Raw genomic sequence first — 19,910 nt, 5'->3', positions numbered from 1 at the left:
TAAATCGTAAATCTCCTCTCGGTTTCATTTTTACGTTGTTCGTTTGTTTAAATGTGTAAATAGCATTGCCTGCTATTTGCACTCGTATGAAGATACAAGCTAACAATAATTATATTCTCCATCGTATTACTATCAATGCGGTCTGTAGAACTAGATAACTAGCAACAACATTTTTTTTTTTTGTACTGGGTACAGAGTCTGAAGAAAACCTTGCTAGAAGATTGAAAAGTTATGTTTAGTTTATGTTTTAAAATAAAATAAATTTCTGCGTTGGTCAGCATATTGAGTTTTTCATATCATGGAAACAAGGCTAACTGGTGTTACAACAACATGAGCGAACGACGATTTGTTGAAAGAGATGGCCATATTCAAAAACCTTTTACAATGCAAATTCTGATTTCATGTTCCATTTTATAGACCATCGTGCCTTAGTGTTCAGGTTGGGGGGGTCTTGAGCAACTAATTCGGATATTGAATTGGCAAAATTACACCATAGAGAAAATCTGTTTGATTGATTGATTCATTTATTTGGTCAATTTATGCACAATAAGGCTAATCGGGACTGGACTATAGTTTAAAGTGGGATCCGAACCACCATGTGCTTCCACCGGGTATCCAACCCGGTACCCCTTAATTACAAGGCGACGACACTACCACTGTGCCATAGTGGAGCACCCCCCCCAAAAAAAAGTATAATGTAGAACAACCACCAGTCACACAAAGTTCCAAAATATTTACGATGGCACTTTTTGCGAAACTTGGTTCATACTCCTTTACAGGTGTCAGCAGTGGCGGTAATTAGGGGCGGGGCCGAGAAAGTGCAGTTGACCCTCCCCCCGACTTTTTGAAACTTTTGCACCACGCTAACCTCATGTATCAAGGGAAATTAAACTGTCCTTCCCCCCCCCCCACTTTTGCACCTTGGCCCCTTAGTTTTAGAACCCAATCGCCGCCACTGGGTTTGAGTGATACAAATGTTTTCTACCCAGGAATAAATGTCTGCAATTTCAAGTTGATAAAAGTGATAAACATTTTAAGTGCTCCTTGACCATTTTAGAATCTAAAAGTTGGCAACGGTGACTGCGTGACTCATGTATCTGGAGACGGTGCTAAACCGGAATGAGCGTTCGCTGAAGATAAGCGAGCTTCGTCTTGCAAGGCCTTCCAGTTACCCGTGGGCTTTCGATGCTTGACGGGTCAAAACTCAGGTAGGTATATAGTTTTACTCGCCCGCCCGACCAGCCAGGCAGGCCTAGTAAGCGATTCTAACCGATATGCAGCCCTCTGAATATAACCGCTGGTGTCTGGTGGTAGTTTTAAAGCAAAGGAGTCCATCCCCATGTATAGAGCGAGCACAAATCTTGGACGAAAAATCCCCTCGCAGCCTTTTCTTCCGTTGAGCTCGGGACATAAGGAAGCATGGTCCACTCTCCCCCTCCTCTCGTCGCTGGAGTACGGTACACAGGAGCCGCGGGTTTTATACTATCATTTTTTCCCGCGGTCGTTGTTTGAGAGTGAAGCATCAGTCACATTTGATAGTCGATTATTTTCTGTATTTAATCTGGGCTTCGGCGACAGCCTAGGTAGCCTAGAATATACGCGCCTGGTCTGGAAGTGTGTGTCACTAGTGTGACAGTGTGAACATCCCGTGTCGCTTGTCCCATTGGTTTGAAAGTTTCCTTACACTCATGGCGATGGCACTAAGAAAGTTTTGTGGGGTTCCCCTTGTCGTTTCATGGAATAATCATTATCATCATCGCCGCGATTAGTTTAAAGCGGAAGAAAAAGAGACAGTAAATATCAAAAATACAAATGCTTCAGTGTGTATATCTTTAAAAGAAATGATGATGATGATAATAATAATGAACCTAATTCATACACAAAAATTTAGTTGCCAAGACCATTCCACGCGTATTTTTTCTCCCGTATTATTAACGAAAGTATGACGATAACAGGACATGGTCGACTGTCCAGAATGTTCGTTAATATCTTCGCGACCACTGTACCAAATATCATAGCAAATATCACATTCATAGAAATGCTTCATGTAAAAGAATCAAACGTTGCAGCGAAAACTCCATGTACTTCCATTATAAGCAGACGAATACCAAGCACCGGGTTCAACACAAGCGCCTCTAGCGGATCATTTTAGAGTGGAACCAGCCAGAGCGCGCAGAACTGTGCCGTTTTCCACACTACGTTATTCAAGGCGCTGTAGTGCTGTGTTTAGCACCGCAGTAAATAAATCTGCTAGTGTTGTACTGATATATAAATTATGAATTGTAATTAGTTCTTCATGGACTTCAAAGTAAATTTCACAATAAGTATTTTAGGAGCAAAGAAGCGTCAATGAAATATAAATATAATATGGTAACTTAATGCAAACACCACAATTTTTGCACTTTGAATGTTGTGAAGTTTATGTAATTATTTTACTATTTTGTATTGGGGAATATATTTCAAAACTGTTTCATTAGAATATGCAACTTCTATCGTAATATACAGGTAATGCAACTTTTATGCTAGTGTGTCCAAGGGTTACACGTGCTGCATTTTTGAACAGTGCCAATGTTATTCTCTTATTCTTTTAAGAGAAAACATTATTTTCCCAAGTCTTCAGCAGTTACTAGCATCTTAACTTGCAAAGTGGTATACCGTGTGTGTGCAGTCGCCATTTTTAAAGATGCAATTTTAAGGATCGTGTGATACCTCTTTTGCTGCCTTCGCAAACTGAAGACTTAAAAAATATTATGATAGTTTCGAGTTGGAGTTGAGTAGGGAAGTGGGGACCCAGGTCGAGAGTCAAACCTGGAACATGCGACTTCCTCAGATAAATCATGAATTTTGTGTATAATAATTACAACGCCAGTTCATTCGTGGTAATTCTGAATCGTCGGTTTGATTTGCATATATTAGCAGGATAATATCCAGTTTTTGAGGGCTCGTAGGGTTGAAACGATGTGACAGTTTGTACCATTTTGCATACGTTGTTAATTCTATATTTTTCGAGACTTGAGAAGAGAACGAGATTTACCCTCCGAAACCGAGACGTGAACGAGACGGATGTTTATAATTCGAGATGAGTCTGTCAAGGAGACAGATACAAGTAAACACGAGACAGACATTTACAACTCTCAACGAGAACGAGACCAAGACTGTCATGTCTCGTCTCGATAGGATCTCTGCTGGTGAGGTTGTGAACCAACCAATTAATGCGTTCGGGGTGAAGAGCTGAGGTAGCTTTTCTCGCAATACAAAATTCAAAATATATCATATCATTTCAGTATGTGATATTATGTTATACACATTATTTCCTTGTAATAATTACACATATATTAAGCATTGAAATGTACTGTGCAACTGATGTAATGTTCTCAGTGTATTTTCTCTCATCTGCACAAAAGTATTTTATCATAATTTGCGCAACAGAAATGAGACACAAACTGAAATTGATTTATGGAAAAGAAAGTAAAATAGGCTTTATAAATAAAGTGAAGAATGTGAAAATTCTTATTTTGCGCTACATAGGTTATGGTGAATTCCGATAAATATAAGTTTAAAATATATTGGTCAGTAACCAATTTTACAAGCAATATTTTTCGCATGACCTCAGAACACGCACGCAGCAGAACCCTTTCATTTATCTTGCACGTGGGCAGCAGGAATATTTAATAGAAGAATGATCATTACAAAGCATAGCTTTATTTTCCTTCTACTATAGCTCCTTCTTCCATTATTTAAATCTCCACAGTTTTGGAAAACCACACTAGCTACAGACAAAAGGTAAAACTGCTGCAGACGTTGGCTCTCCGTGGTTACCCCCAGTAAACTGAAAGCTCGAAGAGCAGACGACAAACGAGCTCTAAGTAGTGACGTATTAACATGGCGGGGCGTGTTTTCAGCGTAACGCTATCCTCGAAACTTTGGAAGTCTCGTTTTTGCCTTAAACTGAACGCAGATAAACGCGATAACTTGAGTGGGTCATTTTTCCAGGGTGTAGTTTTTAAAATGGCTGTAAAAGAAAAAAAATAGTGGAAATGTCCATTAAAACAACTAAAATATTCTCCCATACGTGTACAGTAAACGTATTTAAGCAGCGCCATTGTTTTGTACCTAATACCGTTTTATACAAAACGTTATTCCTCTCTGTTGAATAGTTATCGGCTTTTAAAAATGTGAAGTGATACATTGTTTACATTTCAAGCGGCCGCCATTACATCTGCACTCGTGACCTAGAGGTCGCTTCTGATTGGTTATGTAACGAAAAAATGCTACTGAAATACGACGGGTTCTATATCCTTGAGAAATGCCATGAAATATGCCATAAGATTTTTCACTTTACAAGGTAGCATTTTGGTCATAGCATAAATGTTAAGAAAAATGCTTTCGTCTACAGCGGGCCTTACATTAGGTCGAGTCGAAGGGCGGGGCAAGAAGATGGTCCATAGTGTGGTGGATGATATCTGGCGAGAGTTTTTCAGCGTTATCACTGTATAAGAGGTTCTGGGGCTTATTATTATTATTATTATTATTATTATTATTATTATTATTATTACTATATCATAATCATTATAAGAGTATTATTAAAATAGGTGCCTGGGAGTGGTAGTGAAGTGAAATGTGGACGGGGCATAATCCTAAGAAGACTTTCACCGTGGACGAGAACCAATTAAATATGATAATGAATAACATGATATGTTTACCACCAGCACCAAAATCTCAAATTTACGATTAATTTTCTACGTAATATACCATTAAAGAAAGCTCAATCCGGCGGAGTGTTCAGAGTGGCCAAAAGCCCCAGGTTCGAACCCTGGATAAGATATTGGGCTTGCGTATCAGCATCTATCATCTCGTCATCTCGAAGAGATATACAAATGAAGTACAATAACCGAAATATATATATAAAAAAGAAAGAAAGAAGCTGCATAGTGCGATATCACATTTCGTGGGGTAACATTAGCGGGATGAGCACGACCATTCACCGAAAACAATTCGAACCAAGTGACTGGTTCTGAAATAAGCAGTCCTTAACTGTGTCCTTTTTACACCCCTCGGACTGGGTTCGAATCCCAGCTATGACCGGACGACACGCAGTGCTTACTTTTATCATCAGTTATGTCTAAATAGCATGCATCATTGTCGTCACAATTAACCTAATAGATAAAAAAGTGATGTAAAACAACCGAAGCACAGACTAATAGCAAATATCGTAAATTCACTCTAATGGGTGTAAAAGGAAGTTCAATCAATCAAACTAGCCTATCTCAAAGCCCGTTAACCGAACAGAATCAGGCATATGCCATTTTATGTTTCCGTCGTGATTAGTTAGTGTTGCTTTTAATTACGTCGTTATTCTAATTGATTGAATGGTCGAACGACAATGCCATCGTAAGCGTCATTCGAGATGTTTAGAAACAATACTTCTGCATTGAAGTGGCATGAAGCGTGAATGTTTTCATTTCTGCAAGTGCACATACTTTTGACTGCACGCGGAATGGATCCCAAATATTATTTTTTTGAGTGAATGAATCGTAAGTAAACTATCCGACATTTTAAACATGTTATTTTGTTAGCATCTTGATCTTCATCGAATAAACTACAGCTCCAACACAGGCAAGTAGCCAGGGCGGCTAAGGGGGCCCAAGCCCCCCCCCCCCCACACGAAGTTCTACAAATATCTAATATAAATAATATATAGTGGTAATTAATTCTACTTCCTTAGCAGGATTAAACATCAGGTCGAAAAATGTTTAGTGTATAATAGAGGAAGCATTAATTACCATTTAATCCAAAGAATAAATAGATCCACAGCTCTAAAAATGTATAATTTTCTTTGTGAGAGGTCACACAATACCTATAAACTTTATGAGTAAAATTTACCCCTAACTTTTAAAGTCTTTTTTAACGGAATGTGTAAAAGTTAATAACAAAATACAATAATTATGAATTTCAGTACACTAACTGTACAAAATGTGAGAAAAATAATGGACAACACTTGTGTTGGATATTCACTCATAAGGTGGATCGAGTAGCAATGTCTCTCCACTTATATAATAATAATAATAACAATAACAACAATAAATTTGGATTAAAATTGGTTTATTTTTAATAACTTATAATAGTTATTATTGTAAAATGACAATTATAACCGTGGTAATAATTATCATTATTATTTCTATTAATCGAGTTTTACCAGTGGTCTGCCCCCTTCTACAAATATTTCTGGTGACACCTGTGCTGATCAGGGATGAGCCCCCCTCCCCGATCCTGGCTACGAGCCTGCTCTAACACTAATTCACACATTTCAGTATACATACTTCCCGAGATGTTCTGTTACAAGGCCCTTCCGTGTTTACAAAAATCTTTTCATTTAATATTATGCGCAATGGAAGCAAAACTGCTGAAAAGCATTTTGAATGATGCTATGGGTACGACAATTGAACGATTTAGTTATATCGGTCTGTTTATTTCATGAAAATGGAATTTTAAAAATGGGGGGGGGGGCTTCTTCGGGATTGCTACCTCCCACTTCCCATTTTGTGTTAGAGTTTTTGTTCTAAGTCCACTTTTTGCACACATAGGCTAAACGGAACTGGACCTACAGTTTAACGTGGTGTCCGAACTACTATGCGCCTCCACAGGCCTCCTCCATTTTATGCTGAAATACCACACTAGGCAAGCACGGATGTCCACATTCGTCTCCTCGTTGACACAACCACACATACACACACACTCACACAAATGTAACAATGAAAATTGGGGTGCAAGGGGTGCTCCTTCCACGTAGTGAGTGCACCCAATAGTCAACCTCACTTCCACATAGTAGACCCTGGACTGCAGACTAACGAGGCCCTGGCGACTGGCCCCATGGCCAGTATAATTCTGTGTCGTCCTGTGTTCTGTCCTTATTTGTGCTGAGCGCCCTTTTTAGCCTTAACTTTTAACCAAGATAAGGAAATTTTACTTTTCAGACACGCTTTTATTTTTGTTATGATAAGGGGCTGGACCCCGTGTAGTGTGACGGGTGCAAAATAGCCTCAGTGCTGACGCCACCAAAAAAAAAAAATAATTCAAATTCAAACAATGAAAATTATGAAAAAATGGTCCAAAAATCAACAACTTCGAGAAGCACAAGATAATTGTGATTGTAGAAATGAACCCTTCACTTTAGGTCTAGTCTTGGTACGTAAATGCATGTTAATCATTATAAAGAAAAACTAAGGAGATAATAATATCATTAATTTGTTATAAATAATTATTTCAATTATTAAATGGTCATCTATTTTGATAGATACATACAACAAAGTTATTAAAGTGAGGAGGCAATTTCCACATTTCGACTTGGACCCAACTGCTATGGAGCTTAAATACAGAACACCTTATCTACGTACTTATATCCTTTGGATTCTGCATTTCAGGAGCAAAGTAGAGCCTCACAGAAAGCCCGAAATGGACATGTCATCGTGGCCGATGATGCTGCTCCAAGTGGTGGTGTTCCTCTGCATCCTTGGTTCGACAAGCGACAGGGGGCGGTACCTGGTAACCTTCGCAGTGCTGGTCTTTCTGATGGGGTGCGTTATCCCAATAGCGCTGTTGCCGTTGCAAATACCGAGATTCTGCGATCCGAAGAATTTCAAAAGGTAACCACAACAGAAACAAGCAACCGGCGTATTCTGAAAATTTGACCTGATTTACCCCAGCTAGTGTTGTCCACGGGACGAGACGGGACAGGCTTTTAAAAATTCGAGACGAGACGAGATTGATCATGTGTTCCGAGACAAACGAATATTCTCGAGACGAGACAGCATTTCCACGAGACGAGACAGGCCAAAGTCTCGTCTCGTGGGCAACACTAACCCCAGCAATTATTATTTACTAACTGATTGCCCGGCATTGCCCAGATATTTATTTATCCCAATCTTTTATTAGACAGGAAAATAATGAATTCTAACTATAGTGTAAAATGAACTTGGAGTTGAACGGCATTGGGAGTGTCACTATTTATCTTAGCGACCCCGAAAACTATGGATTCCACACTAATATCGGTCGTTTTCTATTATTTTTACATGTCACCCCCTTCCTACCCCACACCTAGGGGTGCCATGGGTGTCTTACCCCCACAGTATTTCTTTCCAGATTGCAAGTGATACGTGTACCAAGTTTGGTTGATATCGCTCCAGGCGTTCGGGAGTTATGCCAGAACAAACACACACACATACATCCACTTTTATATATATTCGTATGAGGCCTCCCCGATGGCGCAGTGGTAGCGCCTTTGCCTTGTAATCAAGGGGTCCAGGGTTCGATACCCGGTGGAGGTACATAGTGGTTCGGATCCCACTTTAAACTGTAGGTCCAGTCCCGATTAGCCTTACTGTGCATGAAGTGTACTTAAAACACCAAATCAATCAATTATAGTTTATGTACTATATAGATAGATTGTGCATATTTATTACATACCCATCTACATTGAATTATATGTAATAGAAATAAAACACCAAGGGGGGGGGGTGTTATAACCCCCTCCCTTTGGATCAACATCTCTAAAAGAAATAGCAAATGTTGGAAAATTACCAGTGGCGTGTCCAAGGGGTTGTTGGTGGGCGGTCATAACTAAAAAAAAAAGAACAGAGCGCCAAAGACAGAGAAAGATGGGAAAATTATGAGTGACTACTAAAAAAATGTGTATGTAACACCTCCCTTCCGAAAGTCTTGGGCGCATCACTGTCCAGAAATAAGTTGTAACACTTTCTGCTAAAACGTTTCGCCTTAGCAGCACTCTCCAGATATCACATGGAGGCCGTTGTTCTGTGTCGTCTTATGTCTACCAAAGATATAGGGCTATGTTTTTCTTGGGGAGGAATTTAACTGCAAATTGTCTGTTGGTGTCAATGAAGTAGAGATTTTAGAGTGACCGAAGCGGTTTTCGAGCTGGAGCAAATTTAATATTAAACTCCAATGCTGAACAGCCCCTTCTGAGCAAAATCCTGCCAAAGCTGTTTTTCATTGGGTGACGCGTGGTCAGCGCATTGAGTCCCATCGCCGCTGTTTTCTGTTTTTCCGATCGGAGCTCGCTACTTCTTCTTTTCAAGTATACCCTGTCCCAACTGTCTCTGGAGCAAGGCCGCGCACAGCAGCCAAGAAAAGGGGGAATCGAGTGGGCAGAGCGAAGCAGTACACGCTGCTGCGAAGGCTGGTAACGGAGTCCATTAGTGGTGACGTAACAAAAAGACGAGCTGGAAATGAGTCTAAACAACGGGCGAACGTGTTTTCATCCTTTTCAAATCAATGGGATTTACCATCGGAAGGGGTAGTTTTAATTATTGCGACAGCAATTATGAAACAAAATTATGATGCGTGCCGTACATCGATGTAAAGATGAGATTTCGGAGAATACGACTATATATCACACATACCTTACACAGAATAAGGTAAAGAATAACCGGAGTAAGAAAATCATGCATTTTCATAACATTCCATTTCCGAGCACAGCCGAAGCCGAGCCGAATCTCACCCGATCTCAAGTCGGTCACGCTGCCGCTATGGATGATGGGAGACCAGCAGCCTCAGGCGATTAAAAACGCGGCGCCCATTGGCTGCGATTCCGGATCGGATTCCTTTCTGGCATTCCCTTTACTTATTTTCCAACTCCATTTATTCTTTACATTCTCATCTGTAATGTATATGTTATACATAGACGTATTCTCCGAAATCTCATATTTACATTGAGGTACGATGCACATCACATGCTTGTCTCGTAACTGCTGTCACGATTCTTAAAGTTACCCTTTGCAGTGGAGAAACTCTATGTATTTGAGGAGAAAAAGCACGTTTTTATTTGTTTAGACTCGGTTCCAGCTCGTCGTCTGCTGTGATGTCACACTAACGGAGTGCACTGCAGTCGCTTCCCCTCCGCGCAATCCCGATCCTCTCAAGTATTCATCGGTAGCCGTCTCGCGTCACGACCTGCGCAGAGGCTTGTTTTCATTCGACTACTCCAGAGATAGATGGGACAGTGTGTAGCTCCCCAATTGTCCTCAAGACGCTGAGTCAACGTCGACATTTTGTAGACTTCCACTTGGAATCGAATCGGGGACCTCCCGCACCAAAGGTGAGAGCGCTGGCCGGTGCTAGCCAAAATAGTTATATTCTGTCCCGGGTATCTGTGGAGCAAGGGAGGGGGTCGAGTGGGTGGGTCCCGGGTTCGAATCCTGGCTGGGCATGGATATTTTTGAGTGTGCATTCATCAATTTCATCATATCATCACTCATACCCATCTTCGCAAATTAGCCAAGAGTGGCACAAGAAGCGAAGTAAAATAAGCAAATAAATCAATCAATCAAGAGATAGCTGGGACAGGGTATAGGCATTCAACTTGCCTCAACAAAATTCCAGTACCTTTTCTATCCTAGTTTGGCAGGAAACATAGACAATGAAAAAGCTAACAAAAGTCGCCGAGACGCACAAGATACCTGTTTGTCAGGAATTTTTCTAATTTCAAACACTGTACATGCAATGCAACACAACGCAACATGCTGGCCTTTACAGCAACAAAGTCTGCAGATAATGGAACTTCAAGGTCATAATCTTCGTGAAACATATTTCCAGATATTTTTATAATTCCCGTCCATGACCTGTGACATTGTTGTTTCTTTTATGCAGAAAGGTGATGAACATCACCACTGCTACTGTAAGTGGTTAATTGTCTCGTTATATCTGCAGCACAAGTGTTGTAAAAAAAAAAAAAGAGAATTCTCCATCGTTACATAATGAACGTTATTACGCCAAGGATAAGTGGTCTACCGGAACGATATTCATTGTGATGACGTAACAATTTATTTTACAGGTATGTTGCTCCGGCGTACAGGTTTGTTTCAAGATATTTGTTTGGACTTCGGTTTGAGGTGAGGAGAAAGCAAAATATAAAAATTCCTGGGCCTGCTGTGCTGATTGCTAACCATCAGTCCTGCCTGGATATCTTCGGTAAGTATAGTCTTCCTCCTTTCTCCGTCAAATTACAGTACACGGGGTCTGAAAATATTATTCTCATCATGATGCGAAATCCTGGGGGGGATTCCCCCACCAACAATCTTGTTCTTAAAAATCCCAAACACCAAAAATTTTTGGAGGGGGGAGTTTATGTGATAACAATATAGGACAAGCAATTAATTTCGGCTTAAAATATACTTTACTAAGGATAATATCGAAACCACACACAAAGTAGAGTATTTCTCAGTGTTGCATGCTTTCTCTCTCTCTCTTTCTCTTTCAAGAGATCATTAACAGATCTGCACCAATAACAATATATGCACAATAAAAGTAAAACAAGAATGCAAGACAAATATAACTACGAAATATAATTAATTTATATTAAAAGAAACCAAAAATGAAACCAAATCGTATACGTAAAAAAACTATTTCAACAATTTTGTAATATAGTATAGACATCTTTAATCAGCAGTAAAGGAATTAGTTTGTTTATATGATTAATTGATTGATTGATTTGGTGTTTTAAGCCCACTTTATGCACAGTAAGGTTAATTGGGACTGGACGTACAGTTTAAAGTGGGATCCGAACCACCGTGTGCCTTCACCGGGTATCGAACCCGGTATTCCTTGATTACACGGCGACGACGCTACCACTGCCCCATCGGGAAGGCCCTCTAGTTTACACATATGGTTACATATATATATATAGCATATGCGTGTTTGTCCATATTATATTAAGATATTCTCTCCCCCCCCCCTCTTCAGAGGTCTCAACGATTTCGCCAAATCTCTCAATTCAGGCTAGCCTATTGACCGTAGGGTGTTCGTATAGGCTGTCAGCACATGATTAGAATAATCCTACTGTCTTACTATAGTATAATTATTATTTTCATCACACACACTGCACTAATTTTTCTGGCCGCCTCGCCTGGACAAAATTGTTGAATTGTCGACCACGATTCAGGGTTGAGTCTCGTTCTGGGCATGAGTGTTCTTTTGCGAGTAACCTTTCATCAATTTGACCTAATCATTTGCCTCCTTTATCGTTGCGATTACCCAAAAGTGGTGACGCAATTAAAAAAAATACAATAAAAAATTTCGTTGTATCAGTCATGGGCGTACCAAGTTTTTTTTCCAGGTGGGAAAACAACACTTTCTCAGGGAGAGCAAGGAATCGAAATTGTGTCAATGCTATAATTTGATTAAGTGGCAAATTTTATTTCACTTTTCACGTAAAAAGCACAATGAACTACATGGAAATTTTCATCACTCGTTTTCCAGTGAAGCAAATTCCCCTTTGCACCCGCTGGATACGCCCATGATGTCAGCATTCCTTTTCAACAAAAGTTATGAAAGTAACGTCCATTACACTATGAATTCGAAATGATACTGGAAGAACGTAAGAGCGATCATGGGACTCCGAAGGTAGACATAATTACCCAAAAGGTAATTCACATAACAATGACATGTAGAGTGAAATGCATAAGAATTATTCAAGCAAAATGTCCGCCACCATGTTCACACGTCAAACAAGCTCTGAACTATGCAAAATATATGTATGTATGTGTATAGGCCTACATATTAGCAAATGTATATTCCTTAAAAACACGAAGAAGAAAAATATGAAAATAGTCCTGGACAATTTGTCGAATACTTGTGCCAGCAAATCCTAATACTGCCTATCTATTCCAGTGGGCGCTGAGATCTGCTCAAGGGTGGACAGTTTCACACTTGCGATGAAGGAGGAACTGCTACTTGCAGGTTTGGCGTCCCTCCACTGGTGGCTTTCGGGTTTCATCTTCGTGAAGAGATCGAACACCGACAAAGCACACTACAAGTTCAACGAGAGCATGCGGAGGGCCTTGCAGAGATACAAGGTATAGGAACAGCGGACCGTGATTTTACAAACATTCCTCTGTGTGCATAACGTTCAAACACATTCAAGACAGTTAAAAACTGGTTCGAAATTAAACGTTTCATTACGAAATTCACAGAATGTTTAACTAATTAACGAAACTGATTCATAAAAATGCAAATGGTCGAAATTAAGTGCATATCTTGAAAACACAGTATGGGCATTCTACGAAAAGTGGTCCTACTCCATGTAATAACAACATGTATTAATATGGAAATTATTATTGTTTTTAATTGCATTAAAGTTTAGATGTTTGTAATGTGAGTGCATATAATTTGCACATTTCATCAATAAAAGTTACTAGCATCTTCAGCCCATATGTTTCACAGACAAATGAAGTCAAAATTTGCTACATTTTTAAAGCGTCACACACCTAACGCACTTTTGTTAATGCTTTTCTTGCATTCAGACTATGTCATCTTACTCAAGTTTTTTTTATTGGTTAGCAGACATCACAAAAGTATTTCACAATTTTATGAAATCAGTTCGTTGTGAATATTTTAATCCAATCTCATGTCTAGAACCTTAAATTTTGTGTAAAATGTCACACACGTAACGCTGGAATGGTCCAATGTAGAATATAAATATTCTATGGATCTTACTAACCTAAGTGTTGTTCCGTCATCGCTATAGCTCTTTTCAGTTCTTACGTCGTGCGCTCTAGAAGCTGGCAGGGGAAGTGGGGAGCGGGGAACATGCCGCTGACCAACCAGAGAACAGACCACCTAGCGGTGGAGCCGAGAGTTACGCAGTTGCGGGAGGAAGCTGCAGCGCTAACTTCGTTCTGCACGTTGCTGTGTTGCCAATTCACCGCGTTGCTGCTGGTGTTTTGCCTCAGTGTTGATTCCTGTTTGTTATGAGCGGAATGTAGGAATAACATACGTGGGAGTAATTGTTGTCGAGTCGTGTATTGCCTAACGGCATTGTTTCTTCGATAAACGTATATGTGGCATGTGATGTGACGTTTATTTGTAATCTCGTTGTTCCATAGGGAGCTTTGTGCTTATTAACGCAGTAAGTATCGTACGATGGCGAACAGGAAAGAGGTAGTTTGTAGCCAATGCAGGAAAATAATCAATAGGGTTCATGGATATTTTCAAAAGAAAGCAGAAAACAGTGGTCCCTTGGTAAGTGTGCACAAAGTGCAACAGAGAGTGTTGGAAGCTTGTGGAGTGAGTACGCGAACTGTGCAGCGTATTGTTAGGGAATGCAAAGACAGTCTTGAGGCGTCGGGTTCCACGTCATTTGAATCACCGCGCAAACGAATCAAAAGGAACAGTATCACAAAGGCAATCGACGGTTGCGATAAAGATATAATAATAAGAATTATCGTCGGGTATTATGTAAAGAGTGAATATCCAACACTAAACAAGTTACGGGTTGATTTGCAAACACAAATAAGCTTTCAGTGGGGAGTTTCGTCGTTGTGGAGGATACTGAAGTATATGGGGTTCAAGTACAAAAATAGCAATGACGGTAGACGATTTCTGATGGAGAGAGCCGATATAGTTACAGCCAGAGTAACGTTTTTGCAAAAAAAATGCATCTTCTAAAAAAATAAGGAACCTTTGCCCTATATGCCCGACCCTGTGGCCGAGTGGTTAGCACATCGCGTTGTGACGCCAAGGGTCCCGGGTTCGAATCCCGGTCGGGCTTGGTTGTTTGTGAATGTCCATTCATCAATTTCATCATTTCATCACTCATCCCCATCTTCGCAAATTAGCCAAGAGGCACAAAATGCGAAGTAAAATAAACTAAATCAATCAATCAACCTTTGCCCTATATAGGTATTTCATTTAGATGAAACGTACATACATCAGAATTACGCTCCAACGAAAATGTGGCAAAATAAAGAGGGTACAGGGGGTTTAAAAGTGCCCGTGGGTAAAGGTGGGCGCATTATTGTTTGTCACGTAGGTTCCAGTCACACTGGTTTTCTACAGGAATGTAAATTAGTTTTCAGTGGTTTTTGCAGTTTTTAGATACGCTTGACGAAAGGAACATCAAAGACGCAGTGATTGTAATGGACAATGCTAGCTAACATTCGGTACAGTTGGAAATAATTCCTACAACGTATACACTTGATATCATACACTTATCGGTATTCTACTGACCACAAGAAGGGGATAATACGCATTCTCAGGCCATACGCGAACAATGGGACGTCTGTATTTCATGGTTCTTTCGATTTCGACTCCCCTTTCCCGCTACTCTGGCAACGCTGCAGTCTCTCTCTCTAACCGGCCTGTCTCGTTGCGCTGGATAGGTCGTTTCCCCGCTCTCCACTTCCCCTGCCAGCTTCTAGAGCGCACGCCGTAACAACTGAAAAGAGCTATAGTGTGTAAAAGGCCAACCAGTGCCATCTCTTGGCGTTGAGTATTACTAAAAACAATAGAACAACGTCGAGCGTACAGCAGAGACAGACACATGCACACAAAAGGATCACTGTTCACAACGCTATGTATTTTTATGTATACTTTACAGTTCACTTATGTTTTTATATAATAAATCCACGTATAATCAGTACGCGAGTGTTTTCGTATCATAATCTCAGCGGTACGGATGCACAACAGTCCAGAGCCGCAACAAGTGTGAACGGCGAAAACACAGAATCCTGTAAACAAACTCAGAGTAATGCGTTGCGTTTATATATGTGTATTTGTGTGTGCGTTACGTTATTACTTCAATATAGTTTATGTTAGTTATGCAGTCACGGACACTTGTGGTTTGTAATAAACTCAATTGAATGTCAATTTGGATGTCAGAACCCGAAGTGTCCATGACTGCAGTTGAAGTTAGGGGAACTTCATGTTCCTACTTATTTTGTTGCAAGCTTGTAAATAAAGTGTTCACTTTTTCAGTGTAAGATCCTTATATTTCCCGAAGGAACGAGGAACAGGTTGCAGGCGTCTTCGCTGCTCCCATTCAAGAAGGGTCCCTTCTACTGCGCTATCAAGAACCAGGTGCCGCTCGTCCCCATCGTGGTGTCTCCCCTGTGGTTCTGCAAAGGGCACAAGTGGGTGCGCGGCGCAGGCAAGTATTGTTTCTTTTTTATCCCCTGTTAATCAGGAAGCCTGTTTTTGCACAATTGTTGAGCACCTTCCTTCTTCTACACCCTGGACTGCATTTTGTAGCTTTGGCGTCTGTACTCACAGCCAGTATAATCTTCTGTGGGTCTCGTGATGTGTCGTCCATATACGAGGTGATATCAAAAAGTTTCGAGACTCGTTCTGTAACACGCCAACAGATAGCAGCACAAGGCTGCATACACATTCACAGGGAGCACTGACCTTCATAAATTTTAATTGAATTGATGTTTTAAGTCCACTTTATGCACAGATAGGCCAATCGGGACTGGATCTACAGTTTAAAGTGGGATCCGAACCACTGCAATGTGCCTCCACCAGGTATGGAACCCGGGGCCCCTTGATTACAAGGCGATGACGTTACCACTACGACATCGGGGAAGCCCCCGAGATTTACAAGTCAGTGGGTCAAAAGACATCGTCCTGTGTACGTCGAGAGCTGTGTAACTGGTGCTATTTTAACCACGTGTGTTACGACGTCTGCTATTTCATCATTGACAGCAAGTTGGAACAAAGAGCGAACGTGAAATTCTGAGTGAAACTGGGAAAATCTGCCACAAGACGCTTGACATAATTCGACAGTAGAAGAGACCATCATCTCCATGACCGATAAGGCAAGGAAGGTTCGCAGCTCGACCAAGTGCATGGTATGCTCATTGTCTTTTTCGACATTCGCAGCATTGTGCATCGAGAATTCGTCCTCGGGGGCCAGACCGTCAAGGGCTAGTTCTACTGCCAGGTTTTAAGGCGCTTCTTTGGGAGGACATTCGGCGAAAGCGACCGGATATTTGACACCATTGCGGAGATCCAGGGCGAATCGCAGAAGGTGCTTGACACTCTTCGCAAAGAGACTTCCAGGACACATTCCAGAAGTGGCAGGAACGCTGGGAGTGCTGTATTGCTGTGCAAGGGGACTATTTGATAGGTGGTAGTGTGTAAACGTAGATAAATACAATACTTTCTTGTAAATAGAGCAAGTCTCGAAACGTCTTGATACCACCTCGTATGATTGTGATTGTCCCTTCACCCATCTCATCATCACTACTGTATTCATCCTCTTCTTCACGATTAGCCAAAAGTGGCAGAAAGGTAAGTAAAATAAAACAAAACAATCAATCAAGCTTTGAATATGGAATTGTATGTCACCCGAATATATGTTGTTTCTCTTTCCCAGGTAATATCATCCTGGAAGTCCTTCCTCCCATAAAGACAAACGGTCTTACACTGAGCGACCTGAATGCTCTTGTGCACAACACGAGGTCTCTTATGGAAAGCAGCTATCGGAAACTTCGGAAGGAAATTCTGTGCCAGGTTACGAAACCTCGCTGCTGACCGTGGCGAGAGGAGAAGCCGTCGAATAGCTGAAAGAAAGTTCATTGCGATTCCAGCAAATAGCCATCGAGTTCTTGGACATCAGAAAAGCGATAGTCTACATTCATCAAAGGATACTGGTTTATTTGCCTCTGGAATGGGCAACTGTCTTCTGAAATCAGACATGAACCAGTGACGGTCTTATCATATCCAATATTGTTACACTAAAACAGACGCACCAACTTCATGTAAATATTGGAGGGAGGGGGTACAAGATTGACAACAATAATTTGTATGTATCATGTAAATATACATCTTCAGGATTTTGGGAGGGCAGAAAGTCCCTTGCCTTCTAAGTCGACGACCATGCACCTAAACGACTGCAACCGCAGAAATGATGCATTACGAAAATGTGACAACAGGGACGAGAAAAATGAAGGAAATATATTGCTATATGTTACCAAAAATTAAAAGACGTATTTTAGTTTCTTAATAACCTCATAAACCATTCTTCAGTTAGAGTTTTCATTTGTTTCAATCTTTATAAAAACATTTCAACAGAGAACAAGGAGGCGTTAGCCTGGTCCATTTTTTTTAAGGGTAAATTGTCATTTCTCAGTTGGGTGTTCAATTGATGTAAAAGCCAGGGGAGGCGCGTGCCTTTACAGGCAGGCAGGGCAAATTTTTCTTTTGGATCGGGAGGGGGGCAGATAACCTCTAAATTTTTCTTTAAGGTGAAGAGTTCCTTGACATAGAGTAAGTAAATTGTTCGAACAATGGGTCACTATTTGGAATGAAATGTAACAAATTCCGATCTAATATCAATAATTAACTAGGAAGATGATGCACTGTTAAGTTCAGTTACAACACTTTTCATTGTCCATGTACCCCCCAAAAAGAACGTTTATACTTACGAAGATAATCTGCATGTCAAGTTGTCTGGAACACAGACACAACCACACAAATAAATACACACGTACAGTAACTATAAACTCTTTCACTCGCAAAAAAAGAAAAAAACTGATTATTTCATAAGCGATCAATACGCACACAGATGGAACGCAACGCAAACTCACACACTAACTCAAATTCAAATCCGTATACAATGGAAAGGAAAGAAGATCTTTTTGAAAACACCGAGGGACTAGTTTGGGCAATAAAAAGTGTTGTCAACTTTTCAGGTCGCAGGAACAAACGCGAAGAAAAGCATTCGAGGGATTTTTTTCTAGCTTATTGCTGCATCTTACTGAGGAAGGTGAAAGTACGAAGGCTGGAAGAACGAATGAAGTGCCTGCCAAGAGTTGGAAACACTGAACGGTGAATGAGGCAAGCATGAATGATGTCTGATGTCTACTGAGACTTTTTTGCTTCTACTATTGTGAACATTTCACCGTTTCAGTTTGCGCTATCACTTATGATACACCCTGTATAGGTAAAAAAAAGAAGAAAACTACATCCTAGGTTTAAATTAATGGAAACCTATTACTAAATACTATTGTGGGGAGCTCTTTGCAAACATCTATAAGATTATTAAGGTAGCAAACCAACTAGGTTCATCCCTCCCCTCACAAATCGCACCCTGGGTAGGTGTTCACTTCGTCCTGTAGAGTCTAGTTCGGTACAAACCGGAAGCACGTCTCATCAGTTTGTCGGCGAGCGCGGAGGTAGTGCAACGGAGGGGACAAGTGGGGTCAGAAAGCAGCAATGTCAAATCTCTGTGATTCTCTGTCCTCTGCTGGACAATATAGGTATCAACGCAGGATGCAGTGTTGCAACCACTTGCAACGCCTTATATGTTCTGTGGATTTTAAGGTGAGGAGTTACAGTTATACACCATGTGTGCATTTATTTCAGTATCGTCTGAATGGGCACTGCTACTTAAAAAAAACAAAAAAAACAAAAAACAAAGGCGTATGCAAGAGTACAAATTTCTCCCCATGTTGCAAGTGGAAGCGTTTTTATATGTCGGTTATTAAGCTAGACACGATACTTGAAAAATATGATGAGTGATAATTTTCAGAATCCCATGTATTCCTTATGAAGGAAAAAACTCAACTTCAACTTCAAGTTGCAGCTAATCAAATAGAAGTTTCAACTTTTCCGCCGGTCAAAAGCTTCATCAAACTGCCCTCTTTCCGTTGATATTTTTTCTATGCCATCGGAAGTTTGATATTCCCAAGAGAACAAATCAAATAGTACTCTCATGAGCATTTCTCATTGCCTCCTAAGGTCATCCTGGCAATGTTGCCAAATCTGATGCGCATAAAAGAGCTAAATTTCACATTGAGTTAAAACGGCCTTTAAGGGATCTAGATTCGTAACAATCCATAAATAATAGGAAAGTATCAGTATGAAAAAACTCCAAAACCCAGACACCACCAGTTGTATTCCAGACAGGTAATATCTAAGGAATGCCTTGTCAGACATTACCTAAGCTTACCGGGTCACCAACGGTGTAAACATGTAAACAGGTGTAATCGAGGAAGAAGCTACAGGTTACTGACTCGGCATTGCTTAGGCAAATTCGATTGCAATAAATAAGTGTAACAACGGGGGGTGAGGGGTCAGTGATCTTTGGGCAGCATGAGCCAGTAAGACGATTGTCC

The 19,910-nt window shown here is 40.6% G+C and overlaps 1 protein-coding gene across 1 annotated transcript; it reads left to right on the top strand.

Moving 5' to 3' along the window:
* Positions 1–5,402: 5,402 nt before the first annotated feature.
* LOC146001285 (1-acyl-sn-glycerol-3-phosphate acyltransferase alpha-like) lies at positions 5,403–17,760 on the top strand. Its single transcript, XM_083138586.1, has 6 exons — positions 5,403–5,534; positions 7,422–7,643; positions 10,850–10,986; positions 12,685–12,869; positions 15,769–15,940; positions 17,168–17,760. Exons 2-6 carry the CDS (start codon positions 7,453–7,455, stop codon positions 17,323–17,325), a joined length of 843 nt encoding a protein of 280 aa, XP_082994712.1. The 5' UTR covers positions 5,403–5,534; positions 7,422–7,452; the 3' UTR covers positions 17,326–17,760.
* The last annotated feature ends 2,150 nt before the right edge of the window (positions 17,761–19,910 follow it).

The sequence above is a fragment of the Lepisma saccharinum genome, chromosome 17, assembly GCF_977018435.1.
Source record: "Lepisma saccharinum chromosome 17, izLepSacc3.1, whole genome shotgun sequence".
In the NCBI taxonomy this organism is placed as follows: domain Eukaryota; kingdom Metazoa; phylum Arthropoda; class Insecta; order Zygentoma; family Lepismatidae; genus Lepisma; species Lepisma saccharinum.
This window is presented reverse-complemented; position numbering and strand designations above follow the sequence as displayed.